At 37.6% G+C, this 15,874-nt stretch overlaps 1 protein-coding gene across 2 annotated transcripts in view; it reads right to left on the reverse strand.

Moving 5' to 3' along the window:
* Window positions 1–5,812: 5,812 nt before the first annotated feature.
* The window catches only part of SLC26A7 (solute carrier family 26 member 7), a 274,022-nt gene continuing 263,960 nt past the window's right edge, over window positions 5,813–15,874 (reverse strand). For both annotated transcript variants that reach the window (XM_027856958.1, XM_027856959.1), the window contains exons 16-19: window positions 12,329–12,429; window positions 7,109–7,163; window positions 6,923–7,026; window positions 5,813–6,000 (exon numbers count right to left, since the gene is read on the reverse strand). In XM_027856958.1, the coding sequence (XP_027712759.1) occupies window positions 5,965–6,000; window positions 6,923–7,026; window positions 7,109–7,163; window positions 12,329–12,429 (296 nt within the window). In that variant the 3' untranslated portion in view covers window positions 5,813–5,964. The remainder of the gene's footprint in view (window positions 6,001–6,922; window positions 7,027–7,108; window positions 7,164–12,328; window positions 12,430–15,874) is intronic.

Below are 15,874 nucleotides of genomic sequence, written 5' to 3' on the forward strand. Positions count from 1 at the left end.
ATGTGAAAATGCTAATAGCTTCCTATATTTATTGCTACAAAGTGGCTTTTATTATTTAGGAGAGAGGAGATGAGACAAAAACTAAAACAAAACAGGAATGGGTCTGACCATCTTGGTCTCCTTGAGACCAAATCAATAGAAACCTAGTAAGGATTTTCATATAATGATGACTTTGAAAGTGATTATTTCAGGAAACATAGGCCATTTCCCATCATTCAGCATCTATTTCTGTATTTTTATAAGAGGGACTCACCACACTGGTCTACAGCAGGGTTCTGGTAAACAGGCAGATGTTCCTGTAGTAGATGAATAAAATTTCACATTTCCACTATTTTTTCCTTTTAGTCATAGGATCATCATAGAAATAAAATGGGCTAATGATTCCACCCACTTCAATTGGGTCATGCAACATTATGGAAGTCTCATTTTCCACATCAGAATGGGGGGTGGGGGTGGGGAGTGGAGCAGAGGGAAAAATATTGGCCTTGAGCCAGAGGAGCTGGGTGGAACCCTGGTTTGACCAACTTGAATAAATCACAACCCCTCTGAGCCTACATTTGTTCAACTGCAAAATGATGGGATTTGGACAAGCTGATCTAGAAAATCTCTTCTAGCTCTAAATCTATGACCCTATGACCCAAATCTCATTGCAGGTCAGTAAAGCTAGCCTTTTTTATGATTCACAGGCCACAAAAGAGGCAAAGCAAGAAAGGGTGAGGAGTTAAGATTGCAAAAGGAGAAAACTAACTAACTAACTAAAGGACTGGGGTAGGGAGTAGGAGAAGAGAGAGGAGGAACTTATCATAGCGGACAGAAAAACTTCAAGTGCCTGGCCGATCTCCTTACTAGTTGTGTGACCCTGGGCAAGTCACTTAATATTCGATTGCTTCAGTTTCTTCGTTCTAAAAGGGAGGATGATAGCACCTACCCTTCTGGATTATTGTGAAGATCAAATGAGATAATATTTGAAAAAGCACAAAAAAGGGCAAAATAAAACAATAAAAATGCAGAACTTGGTCTTCTGACTCTAAATACAGGACTCTTCCTGCCATGTTATGCTGCCTCAAGCTATGTGGAATCTAATTCCAAAGCCTGGCTCTGACACTTAATCCTTTTGGAGTAACCTTGAGTGACTCCCTTAACATCTCTGGTTCTTGCTTTCCTCCACGGTAAACTGAGGAGGGTATAAAAGTAAATAAGAGAGTGGGCTCAATGACTTCCAAAGTCCAATCCAGTTCACAATTTATGATCCCATGATCTCTAACAAGTCAGGATGGCAGAATGGATAAAGAGGTGGCCTTGGAGTCAGGGAAAAAAAAAACTTGGTTCACACTCCTCCCCTGTCAGATATAGACTAGTATGAATCCACCATGGGTAAGTCATTTAACAATTTAGTTCTGCAGGCAAGCACCTCTCTAAGACTATAACTTACAGTTGATTTTCCAAGTGGCATCATTGGTGAAAGAACTTCCTAAACTGATGAAATCTCATGTCCAGAACGCCAACCTCCCAATCTGCCCTCCCCAAATAAAAATAATTTAAAATTACATTTTTGGAAAAACGAGAAGAGAAAAAGAATATTTAGTAAATAGAAAATGTGCTGACCAATCTATAGATTTGGGCTTTGGAATTCATGGTTCTGGGCTGAAATTCTTTAAGTACAAAATCTCATGAATAATGGATGCTTCCAGGAATTTTAAAGCTAGAATGCTCTGTAGTCAGCCTGAGAAAACAATATCAATGCACTATTTTGAAGAAGAATAAATACTTTTGGAAATAATGGACACTTTCTTTTAACCATGACAGATAATATATTTCAATTTATTTCCAAGTAAACTAAGTGTTACACATTGTATTAGTACAAAGAATTACACAAAAAATTAAATATATTGTAAAACATCCCCAAAAGGTGCAGAATGTTAAACTATATGATTTTAATTAAGAATCCTTTGGATTTTGAAAGCCACTTAACTCCCTATGTAAAATCTGGTACCACATTCACTGCCAAGAAAGCATATTCTGTACAGAATGAGATCATCATTCCACCTGAACACAGAATGCACATTTCCCAAGCATATGTATATTCACCAACTTGTTAATTTATTTTAGTAACCACTAAATGTCAAACATTATCCATATAGGCTATTGACACATTAATGTTTGCATTAAACAAGGAGGATCCCTTTCCTCATTACAATTTTTAGATAAGAGATCTGTCAAATAAATTACTTCAAAGTAGCTCAAGCCAGACCTCACTACACTTGTATCATATAATCAAGGAGCAAATAACCTTTAAAACAGAAGACAAATGATGAAAATTAAAGACATTTAATTTGCATAAGTGTAACGTTAACAGTCTTCTCCTTATTACATATTTTATGCTTAATTTGTAAGTGTCACCATATTATGTCCTAAATACTCTTATAGGTCAGTTTTAATTTTTTTTTCTTCTGATTTTGCTTCCCTCTAATGTTTGATAGGAAAGTGGTATATCATTTGGGGAAGGAGAGAGAAAAAAAAAAGGTAAGGTTATCTCAAAAATTCTGTGGATATGTACCCATTACATAGGACATACAAAATTACAGTTGAAATTACGTCAATGCAAGATGTATAGGCAATATTTAATAGGACAGATATGTGCCTAAAATGAAAGCAGAGCTGTCCGCCCTCTCAGGACTCAGTTCTACTGAAATGTTATTTCCCCTTCAATACGTCAAAGTCCTGTTCACTTCATGAAGACCCAATGGCATGGAATAGAAGCAATATACCGGGAGGATGATTTGCTTCTCTATTCCTAAAGCTTGCTAAAAGAGCTCATTCATTTTGGTCTGCTTTTACTTCAAACATAATTAATACAGGATCTGGGACACTGGCTTAGTTTATTTTTTAATACCTTCTACTTTCTTCTGCAAAGATGGAAGACACTCACAAATACAATTGCTCTGTCAACACTTGGATCATGTTTAATAAACAAAACAGAACAAACCAACCTAGATCCCAACTCCAATGATTTTGGTGGGCTCCATGAGGTATAATCACTATTCCACCAGATAATGCTTTCCATATTATGCACTCACTAGAGGACATAGTCACCTAAGTTGGAAAACATTACTTTATAAGTTAAAGAGACTCTCCAGGGACCTTTCTGAATCTTTCATTGATGAATCCATTCCAGCACATACCCTCATCCTTCATTTCTATCATATTCCCTCAATTGGAAGAGTCAATTAATCAACAAACATATATTGAAAAATTCAACAGGAAAAGATAGAATTAAGCTTTTTCTCTTAAAGCAAACAAATTCTATTTCCAAAGACTTCAGCTTTGCATGGAGCTTTATAGGATGAAGGATCTTGGTTGGCTTCACTCAAACTAGAGATTCAAGGATTTAGGTCATCTGGGACAAAGTGATTTTTCATTTCTGGAAACATGTACAAATCAATGTTTCCAACTCACCCTTACATTATATATAGGTCTATTTCCTAGATAAGATAATGAAAAGTTCATGTCTATTATTCTCTTCCCCTGGAATACATAGTTTGGTGAGACTAAAATATAGTGCCATCTGAATGGGCATCACATCATTTTGTAGATAAGTTCTGATGAATCAGATGGTGGGAACTCGAATTTACTTTTGTAGCAGCTCACAAAGCTTACTTCATGATGCTTTTTTGCCTAAATATGCATTCTTTTACTTTTATACACAAGCTGCTCCTTAATTATCTTACTTAAAATTATTAGAAATGTGCTAAGCCACTAAGTTCTCTCTAAGAAGGTTGGATCTCCAAAAGCTTTCAATTGTGACTGTTTCTACACCTGCTACCTTTCTAAATGAATATGATTCTTACATAATCCAATATGCTAGATAGAAATGTGAGGCTCTATATACATACATATGAGTGAATATATATTCAAAATATGAATAATTTATGTAGCTCAGTTTAGCTTAGAATAGGTATTTGCCCATTATCCTTTCAGCTCTGTGGATTTGCAAGGCATCATAATACCAAGTTCCCTTTGAAGACAAGAAAAAAAAATACTGTGATGTTGACTGCTCTTGGGAAATAGAAAAGTTCCCTATGGGGTCCTTTGTCACAAACTCTCATATATGTAAGACTTACAGATATCCTTAAAGTGAAAGAAGAAATAATTAATATGCAACTAACTAGTTATATGATCTCTGAAAAGTCACATCAGCTCTGTGGGTTTCAATTTCTTTATCTATCAAACTCCACACAGATGATACTTACGGTCCTTTCAATGTACAAATATAATCTGATGGTAGTATTCTTGCTTCCAGAGGCTTTATCAGTGCCAAAAGATTAGGTGTGGAATGTCCACATTCTTTGGTGCTGACCAAACTAAATCTAGGCAGCGTGGCATGGTAGAGACTAAGCTAGATTTTGAATCAGGAAGACCTAGGTTTGAATCCTACTCCTGACATATACTAGCTATGTGATCATGGTTATGGCACTTTATTCTTCTGAGCCTCAGTTTCCTCATCTGTAATACTGGGTTAATATTACCTATACCTCAGGATCACTGTGAGGCTCAAATGAGAGCATGTTATGCACAACACTTTGCAAACTTGAAAGTATTATATAAAAGTCAGAAATTATTATATTATACAACAATATGGCCCCAACTGTAACTTTCAGGACTGAAGATCCTGGGTATCTCTTTAATGCCCACAATAAAAATGAAGTCACCTAGGCCATAAACTTGATCCCATAACTTCACATGCCTTCACGTAACTACGTATACTTCTCAAGAGCTCAACATATCCAAACTGTACTAGATATTGAGTGAGGGTAGGGAGACTGAGGGGACTTTTTGGTTATTCATTCTTTGCTCTCATTAAATTTCAGTGGCTTTCACAGTTGGAGGGAGCATTCATGCTTCATACAATCACAGGATCATAGATACTGAGCTAGAAGGAACCTCAGAGACGATTTATTCCAACCCCTTCCTTTTACAGATGAGAAAACTGAGGCTCAAAGGGGTTACATGAGTTGTTCAAGGTCACACAGGTTTAGTAAGGAGCAGAGGTGAAAACTGACCCCAGGTCCTCCAGTCCCTTCCAACACTAAAAATCTATGTTCTACATCAATAGATATAAGCTTTGGTTAACTAAGCTTTGGTTGTTGTTGTTGAGTTGTTTCGGTCATGTCTGACTCTCTGTGACCCCATTTGGGGTTTTCTTGGCAACGATACTGGAGTGGGTTGCCATTTCCTTCTCCAGCTCATTTTAAAGATGAGGGAACTGAGGCAAACAGGGTTAAGTGACGTGCCCAAGGTCACACAGCTAGTAAGTGTCTGAGGGTGGATTTGAACTCATGAAGATGAGTCTTCCTGACTCCAGGCCCAGGGCTATATCCACTGCACCACTTAGCTGCCTCCCTGGTTAACTATACAGATAACAAAAGTTGATTTTACATATTTGCTGCTGTCAAATGGTTTTGTTCTTTTTGGGGAGGGGGGAGGCACTTATTTGAAACTGCTACATATGGCCTATAGAGCTTCTTATAGTTTTACAGGGGACAGGAAAGGGCTCCTAATGAGTTATTCCAAGAGAAACATGTACCTATACTTTGCAAATTAACTTTTAATAAAACAGAATTAAAACAACATACAAAATGAAAGCAACAGGCCAAGATTTCAGATTAATCTTTCAAAATGTTATACTTAAAACACACATAAATTCTCTATGAAAATACTGCTATAGACCAACCAACCCTATGGGCCCGCTCAGCATTAGGAGAACAGAGAGTAAAAAAAAACAACTTTTTGGTGAATAGAGAACAGTAGCCACTCAGTTACAGAATCTATTTATTACATTTGGTATAAATGTGTTGCCTGCAGGAGTTCAATAACAACAATAACAAAACATCACGTAAAAATGCCATGACTTGGTTGATCCTGGGGGGTTCTCAGAGAGAAGAGAGGAGCTGTAACACATTGGGCTCAGACTTCACTGTGGTCACTGAATTTGCTCGAATTCTGAAACAAAAGAAATATCAAAGAACAAATACCGGCAGCATCGCAAGGGAAATAGCGACCCAAACAGAAGTCCTGCCAAAAAAATGAAATGAGAAATTCTCTCTCTCAGTAGGTCCACACTCTTACATCTGCAAAGACCACAGGGGCAGGTACCTAGGGGACCAGATGATATTACAGGGATAGAGAAAGGGAGCCAAAGATGAAAGAGAGTGTCTGTCATGAATCAAATTCCTAGCACACATACAAACAGAGCTAGAGCAGGCCTTAGAGGCCGTATCATCCAAATCCTCCAATTTTCAGATGAGGAAGCTGAGGACCAGATAAATTAAGCAGCGGGCCCAAGATTACTCAAGAAGTACATGACATGGCTGCGATTCAGACCTAGGTCCAACTCCAGAGCTCTTTACCAGTGCACCAAGATGAAATCATGAAGTACTAGATTACTCAGGGTCTCAACTACTCCTCAAGCCAGGGTGGGTGGGATTTGGCACACTTAGTACATTTAAAGGTACAGTTCCAAGAGGGAGCCATGTTCTGTACGTAGCAGTTGCCAAAGACAGCTATATGAGTTTGGAAGTAGAAGTGTAATAGTGGGAGAATGAAAAGTCATATTTAGAGTTTGGCATTCATACATTGGCCAGCCAAGGAAGAGATATTTGATTTAAGCAGCAGGTGTGGAGCTTTGCATCTTATAAGTACATAATAAATATTATGATTAGGTCTTATGGATTAGGGAAACCATTATTTAACACTGGACTCTAAACAGCCAGGAAAGCGGTGACCAGATTTGTAGAAAGAGTATCTGACACACAGATCTTCGATATGTTTTTAAGATCCAAATAATGCCTGTGGGCAAATCCAAAAATTTGGCTATTTAGCATATTCTACAAATATTCCTAAACATCTTCCCCTTTAAACTCACCTTATTTAAGTGAATGGCACCAACTGCAGCAGATACTGATTCAAAGAAAATGTGTTTATCTGACTCTAGGTGTCCACAATATTGCACTGCTTTTTTCAAGGAAGCTGAAACAGAGAATGAATATTAAATGCCATGTGATGAATGCTTCCAGTACCACAGTAAATGCATTTACCAAGGATTACTTACCTGTGCAATTTGCTAATAAGAAGTCAACATTTTGGCCTTTGCAATCCGTGTAAGCCTAGATGGATTAAAGTAAGAGATGTCAGTCAACTCAGTGAGGAAGGAGATGGTTTGGAAAAGTTACTATCAGTGTGTCTATGGGAAAGTCACTTCACTTCTCAGTGTCCAGGTCTCCTCACTTGTAAAAGAAGGGTCAATGAGGGAGTTGGACCACATGGCTCTATGATCCGAAATTGTATTAATGAAGTTACACCACCAGAGGGAGCCATTGTATACCCTATTCCTATACACTGATTCATTTTACTGAAGAGACTTAAACAGAAAGGACTAGATTTAATCAAACAAGACATTTATCACTTCTGTAACTATATTTTTCTTACTTCAATGTTTTCCCTTGATTTGGTGTTAATAAACTTAAAATACTGCCTATTTCCCCAATCCAAGTTAAATATTTCTGTCTTACTCTATCTCCTCGGGAAGCACTAAGAATATACAATGAAAACTAAATGATATTTTGTTGCAGAGATTTAAAATTTTACTAATCCTTACTGATTTATTCGAGCACCAAGAAGGATACATGAAGAAAACTAAATAGTTTGAATTGCAGAGATCTAAAATGCAACTAACCCTGCCTGATTTATTTCAGCACCTGAGGCTTTCAAGAAAAAGCTAGATGAACATTGGTTGGTTATGTGGAATTTTTTTAATGGCATAGGTTGGGTCCCTTTTAATTCTTTCACACATTTGCACTCAGAAAGAAAGCCTCATTTCTATTTCTAAGTTTCACTACACATGGTCACAGGAGAGCAAATGGTAAGAGGAAAACTTTAGGCAGATGAAAAACAGTGCTCAAATACCCACTGGATTTGAAAATGTCAGCTCCTCAAAGGAAGAGACTGCTTCGCTTTCACATTTCCACACCGAGTGCAAGAATATGAATATATATATTATATATATATATGCAGCCTGTGCTTAGTGTATATAAGACACTTAATACATGCTTGTCAATTAATAGATTCCCATCCAACTCAAAAATGGAAAACATTTGGATACTTTTGAGTGAGAGGCAGTGTGGTGGAAAGAACTCTAGACTTGAAGTGGGAGAGACTTGGGTTTTAATCCTCCTTCAGACACTTATTATGGAACCATGGGCAAGTCTGAATCTTACTTACCTTCTCTTGTAATATAAGCATATTAGCTGCAGTACCCATTTCACAGGATAGCTGCAAATATTAAATGAGATGATGTGTGGAAAACCCTCTGAAGATATTAAAGAGCTATATAGGATGCTGCCTAATACAATGAAAATAGAGTGTTGGGATTAGATTTGAATCCTGATCCTTCCTTCCTTCCTTCGTTCCTTCCTTCCTATGTACCTTACAGGTACCATGCTGCCAAAGATGATACAAAGTTTAGCTAAGATGATCACTGAAACAAAAAGATTTTGAAACTATCTTTACTAATGCGGAGAAACATTGATTAGAAAGGGAGAAACTAAGCTCAGTCTTGGGACCTGTAAGTAAGTGATGTAAGAATTCAAAGTGATGCTTGGACATTTGGTTTTTCATAATTCCCAATGAAGCATGACAGCAGAGTCACGGCTGGTTTACTGGTGTTGATAAACATAATCTCTACCTCAGTGACCTCCCTGATGCCTACATAGGTGACTAAGTAGAGGTCATCTCACTTCTCCCAGCCAAAAACTCTCAGATGTAATGTTCCTGAACCTGTAAACTACTTAGGAAACAGGTGAGTGAATTAAAAAGTGGAGTGAAGAGAAACTTTCCCATTTTATTCCAGTCACCCTATTTGACAGAGCCTGGGACTACAGGATGTAAGGACTTATGTTTTCTTTATGAGTCATTATTCAGTACCTTCCTTACTTAGGGCTATATTATCCCCATGCTCACAAAGGAAACAAGTAGATAAATCATTATGTTTATAACACCATAGAACAAATCGACATCAGCATTAGTGTGCAGTCACTGCCTTTTCTTTATTCTGGACTGAGAAGAGGAAATGATGAGAACAGATCAAACTACTCTTTACTGAAGTGGTTTCTGCCCTCTTGACAAATGAATTTGATCATGAGAATGACTCAATCAACTGTACAGAGGTTCTCCATTAAGACAAGGAGTTTTGTTTTTTTTTTTTTAAGATTTCATTGAAAATCACTGAAACAGTAACCACAGATAGAGGCCCCTCCTCAACAGTTATATTCAGGAAATGTGTATTTATGAATAATATTTATATATCTAAATATGATCCTACTTGTTATCAAATATTTATTCCACAATGCCTGAAGATCCCATCCTAGGTGCTTTGGGAGATACAGAAGAGACAATAGTTCTTGCTTTCATGAAGCCTACAATCTAGAAGACAGATATACCATTTTGAAAAATGTCCTTTACTCATAATTATTTATGGAGCTTTTTTTTTAGTCACAGATTCTATGTTTTATGAGAGCAAGGAAACTTTCCTACTTCTTAGCAATTCCAATGCCTACTTTCCAAATCCTAGAACAGTAGTGTTAGGAAGCATTTTTTCTCATTTGAATTTCCCATAATACTGAAGAAAGAAGGGACTTCAAAGACAAGCTAGTATCATTTTTTTTCATGACCAGGAATTATGTCCTTGATAAACCTGACCAACTTTAATCCAGCTTCGGCTTAATGACTTTCTATGAGGTCTTCTTCAGAAGAAAGATCATTGCAATTTTGGATAGCTCAATGGCTACGAAGTTCTCTTTTCTGACATTGAACCTAAAATTGCCTTTCTGCAGCTTCTGCCCATTGGTCCTAGTTATGCCTGCTGGAGCTAAACAGAAGTCACACGAAAAGCCTTCCAACACTGGAAGACTGCTGTCATGTTCCCTTTAAGTTTTCTCTTGTTCAGGTGAAGACTTTATAAGCAGGGAAATGACATGGTCAGAACAGAATAATGAGGGGTTTGAAATCACATTACAGGATTGATTTGCTCAAGATCATATAACTAATAAGGCCAGGATAAGAAACCAGATCTTGAGACTTGAGCTCCAAGTCTAGTGATTTCTCTATTACGCGATTGCCACAATGTTGCTATTGTTCAGTCATTATAGTCGTATCCGACTCTTCTCATAACCTTACACGTGGGTCCTCTGTCCAAAGGAATATAAGTTTTGATTACTTATACTTCTTAAGGTATCTTGGAGTTTGGGAGATAGATTTTTTTCTTCCCTACTTATTTATTCCATCATTTTTAATGGGACAATTAACTCTTTTGTTTTCTATAGTTTTATTTATTATTTCTTGAAATATAGCTCTGGAAAACTAGGCTTTGATGAAGTCCACTGGGATTCAAGTAGAGCTACCTGACTATGCCTTTAAACTGTAATCACTCTGGCTTTAGCTGATTGGCCCATAATAGGCCCCAGCCCAAGCCTCATTTGCTCATTGTTTAGGATTTGATGGGTGAGAGTGAGTGTGAACGGCAAATGTTTCTCTTCTGGCCAGAAACTCTGAGGGTCTTTCCCTTCCTGACTGACTCTTTTGTGAAGCCAAAGTAGTCCTCTTTTACCTCAATTCTTACCCAGCCTTAAACTACTGAATGAGAATTGCAAATGGAGGCCTGGGAAAGATTTTAGCTTAAAAAAGCCAAGGTCTCCCACTGCGCCCTAGGCCACAGTCACTTGCCTTGACTTCTGTCTTGCCACTGGATTCCAATGACTCTGGAGGAAAAAGTGGGGCTGACGATGCACAGCTCTGCCTCACTTAAATCCAATTGGCCTGCAAGTCAAAACATCACCCTCCTTCATGTCACGGGTGCTCTTTGAGAATGAAGGACACACAACAACGACGACGACGACAATGACAACAACATCCAACTCGTCGTGACCCTATATGGGGTTTTCTTAGCAAAAATACCGGAGCAATCTGCCATTTCCTTCTCAAGCTCATTTTACAGGTGAGAAAACTGGGGCCAACAAGGTTAAGTGACTTGCCCAGGATCACACAGCTAGTGAGTATCTGAGGCATGGTGCTCTATCCATTGTGCCACCTAGCTCCCCACACTGCTACCACAGGTCACCACCATAGGTGGCCCTTAAGGTCCGTTGAGCCTAAGATTTTATTAAATTAATAGCACAAACAGTGAGAATATTTAGCCAACGCAGAAGTTAAAGTCAGATGACTAACTTTAAGCACTTAGGAAACCAAACTGAGCATGACTACTTACGCTCAAGGAATGTATTCATTATAAACAGTAATCCTCCATGACTATTACTGTAGTTTTCACTACTAATAATAACAGCAGTTAAGGTCTCCTTACCTGACTGAATACTCTCAAACAACCTGTGAGGTGGCTAGCTGCAGTATGGTCATCCTCATTTTACAGATGAGGAAATGGAAGCTCAAAGACATTAACTAACTTGCCTGTGGTCACAGAGCCAGGTCAGAGTTCTCATTCACACAGGGCTTTAGAGTTTTAAGGTTACTTTAAATACAACATAAAATTCCATCTAGGTACAGTAAGTAATGTTATCTGCATTTTGAACATAAGAAAACTGGAGGACTTTGCATTTTACCTCCAGACCTCCAACCATGAGGTTCCCAAGGTCCTGAGTGGTGAGTGTCTCATTAGTGACCCCCTGAAGCACACCAGATCCTCCAGAGATGCTTGACTTTTCTCAGTTCTGCCATCTATACCCAAGAGAGGAAGTATGGCATAGTGGAGAGAGGGCAAGCCTTGGGTTCAAGTCCTCCTCTAATATACTCTGGGTATATGACCATGTGCAAGTCACTTAAACTCTTAGTACCCTGAGGTAATACTCTAAGACTGCATATTATAGGGGAGTTGCCCGTCTGTACCACTGGAGGAAATTCCTGTTCCAGGAGTTCTCCATATTTATGAAATCACAGAAACAGACTCCGTTCCAAAAGAAATGATGTGTATTTGTACATATGTAAGTACACAGAACCACTGTCTTGCTATCTCTATCAGGAAAGAAGATATGCACTAACACAGTCAAAATGGATAAAATATGTAATGTTACAATGACGAAGAGTATGTTCCCTAAGCACATAGGAGAGTAAACAACCAACCCAGCCCCCCACTTCTCTGCTCTTGAAACAATAGGTCAAGAGGTACAAACACACTTTGCCCATCAAAAGCAGACTTTCCCCTAAGCTTAGGGGAAAGAGAAGAATGCCTGGAAGAACATTCAAACATGATAAAATATTTAAATACCTGAACAAGTGTAGACACTCCAGTATAGTCAAAGAAGGTCAATCCAGTGCAATCCAGTATTACGGAACATTTTTCATTAGGATATGGCTGTGATGTTTCCCCTGAAGGAAGAACAAAGAGACAATTTGATGAGAATTTCCAAAGAAAAGAGTTCCAAACTTTCTAAAAACACAAGGAAATGATTATAACCTAATGTGTAATAATAATTGCATTATCAAATTTCTAAGGTGCTTTTACATGCTTTATATAATTAATATACCAAGTAAATAAAAATATTATGAAAGATAAAGAGGTTCACAGTTTCAGCCATAAACTTATTTTCCTCTTCTATTGTATATACGGGATTGTTCATTTCAGTTGGTGTTTGGTGGATTTGTTAAGATGAAGGCATCTACTTGGCCCAGTAGACACAGCACTAGAGTAAGGGAGACCTCAGTTCAAATCCTGCCTCAGATACTTACTTATTAGTTGTGTGACTTTGGGCAAGTCACTTAATTTCTGCTTGCCTCAGTTTCCTCATCTGTAAAACAAGGATCATAATGCACTTACCTAACAGGGTTGTTGTGAGGATCAAATAAGATGATATTTGTTAAACATTTTTGCAAACCTTAAAGCTAGTAAGTGCCTGAGATCAGATTTGAACTCAAGTCTTCCTAACCCCAGGTCCAGCACTCTATCTACTGTGCCACCTAGCCTAAATAATTATCAGAACATAACAATTAATAATATTAAAATAATTAATAATTATAGAATATTATAATTATGTTGTATTCTATAAGTATATATTATTTTAATTATATATATACATGGCTATATGTTACTTTATATTGTATATAATATATAAATATATAATATATAATTATATAAATATATAATATAAATTGTTTTAATATATAATTATATATAATACATGGTTATATATTACTATATATTATATATAATATACAAATATATAATAAATAATATAATTATATATACAGAAATATAAAATTATATAAACCCCTGGTAGGGGTTGGTGCTTACGTGAATTTATTTAATTCGTCTCACTGTTCATAGTATACCACCCACCCACCAGAAAACATTACCCTTTCCAATAGCAGCAGCAGCAGCAGCAGCAGCAGCAGCAGTAGTAGTAGTAGTAGTAGTAGTAGTAGTAGTAGTAGTAGTAGTAGTAGTAGTAGTAGTAATAGTAGTAGTGGTAGTAGCAGCAGCAGCAGCAGCAGCATTTATATAGCATCTACTATGTGCCTGGCATTGTATCAAGTACTTTATAAATATTACCTCATTTGAGTATAATCCTTCAGGGGAAAAAATGGATATTCAAATAGAGGACTTTCAAGCATTCTTGATGAAAAGACCAGAGCGGAATAGACAATTCGACTTTCAAATACAAGATTCAAGAGAAGCATGAAGAGGTAAACAGGAAAGAGAAATCATAAGGGACTTATTAAGGTTGAGCTGTTTACATTCCTGCATGGAAAGATGCTATTTGTGACTCACGAGACCTTTGTCAGGATTCGGGTAGTTGGAGGGAAAAAATATAAATTATACAAAGAGTGATTGATAGAGGGCACAGAGTGAGTTGAAAATGAAGAGGTGATATCTGGAGAATAAAATTAAGGGGTGAGAGGGGATTATACTGGGAGAAGGAGAAAAGGAGAGGTAGAATAGGATAAATTATCTCACATAAAACAGACAAGAAAAAGCTTTTACAGTGGCAGGGAAGTGGGAGAAGGTAAGAGGAAGTCAGTCAATCTTATTCTCATTGGATTTGGCTTAAGGAGAGAATAACATATACACTCAATTGGGTATGGAAATCTGTCTTACCCTACAGGAAAATAGGGGAGAAGGGGATAAAAGGGAGGGATAATAAAAGGGAGGGATAATAAAAGGTAGGGCAGGTTGGAGGAGGGGGTGAGCAAAAACACTTTTGAGGAGGGACAGGGTCAAAGGAGAGAACAGAATAAACGGGGAGTGGGATAGGATGGAGGGAAATATAGTTAGTCCTTCACAACATGACTACTATGGAAGTGTTTTATATGACTACACATGTATAACCTATATCAAATTGCTTGCCTTCTCAATGAGGGTGGGTGGGGAAGGAGAAAGGGAGAGAATTTGGAACCCAAAGTTTTAAAAACAAATGTTAAAAATTGTTTTCACATGCAACTGGGAAATAAGATATACAGGCAACAGGGTATAGAAATCTATCCTGCCCTATAGGAACATAGAAGGCGAAGGGGATAAGAGAAGGGGGCGGGGATAGAAGAGAGGGCAGATTAGGGGAAGGGGTTAATCAGAATGCACACCATCTTGGGATGGGGGAGGAAAGAGATAGGGAAAAATTTGGAACTCAAAATCTTATGGAAGTGAATGTTAAAAACTAAAAATAAATAAATTAATAAAATGATAAAAAAATTACCTCATTTGATCCTCATAACCCTGGAAGGTAGGTGCTAATATTATCCCTATTTTACAGATGAGGAAATTGAGGCAAAGGTTCAATGACTTGTCCAGGGTCACACAGCTAATATGTATCCGATGTTAGACTTGAACTCAAGTCAAATGGGTTTTCTTTAGTTTCCATCTTCCTTAATGTCTTTATAGCTTTAGATGCTGATGATCCTCTCTGTATACTCTTTCTTCTTCGCATTCTGGATTTTGGGCAATATAGCTCTCTCTAGTTCTTTTCCCACATGTATAATTGCTCCTTCCCAGTCTCTCCTTTGCTGGATCTGGTTTTTTTTTTTAATTTTTTATTATGGATTTAACAATTATGAACAAAAAAGTGTTGTGTATGAAATTGTGAACTTGTTATGTGTGGTTTGGTTGCTTTAAAGTGCATATAAATCTAAAATGATAGTACAAAAGTGCCCTGCTTATCTGCCCCTTTCGGACCTTCTGCTCTCTTCTATGTATCAATGCTTCACTGATCCTCTCGTATGTTCCTTTTCTGAATCACTCTCATTGCCCACCAATCCCCTCTTCACCACATCAACAAAAGCCCTCCTTTGTAACCTATACATATAGTCAAGCATAGCAAATCAATAGATTGACTACGTCTGTACAGGGCTGTCTGCACTTCTAATCTACTACCCCTCTGCCAGGAGGTGGGAAATATGCTTCATCATCAGTCTGAAATCATGATTGGTCACTACACTGATCAGAGCTTTTGAGTCTTTCAAAGTTGTTTTCCTTGATATACGTTAGTTCAGGATATCCTTCCATCCATCCATCTAACTGTTAGTGTTCCTTCTGTGCCGAGCCCTCTTCTTGTTTCTTTCTAAGTTTTCTCATTTGGTAACCTCATCAGCTCCCATGGATTCAATGATCATTATCTCTATGATTACTCTCTATGCAGATGACTCCCAGAGCTGTATATTCAGTCCCAGTCACCCAGTCTCCAGTCATATGTCACCAACTGTCTATATGGTCATTGCCAACTGGATATCTTGTAGGCATATCAAACTCAACATTTTCAAGATAGAACTTACTATCTTTTCCCCAGAACCTACCCTTCCCCTGAACTTCACTATTTCTTTCTGG

This window comes from Vombatus ursinus, unplaced genomic scaffold, assembly GCF_900497805.2.
Source record: "Vombatus ursinus unplaced genomic scaffold, bare-nosed wombat genome assembly UNPS02011767.1, whole genome shotgun sequence".
Lineage (NCBI taxonomy): Eukaryota > Metazoa > Chordata > Mammalia > Diprotodontia > Vombatidae > Vombatus > Vombatus ursinus.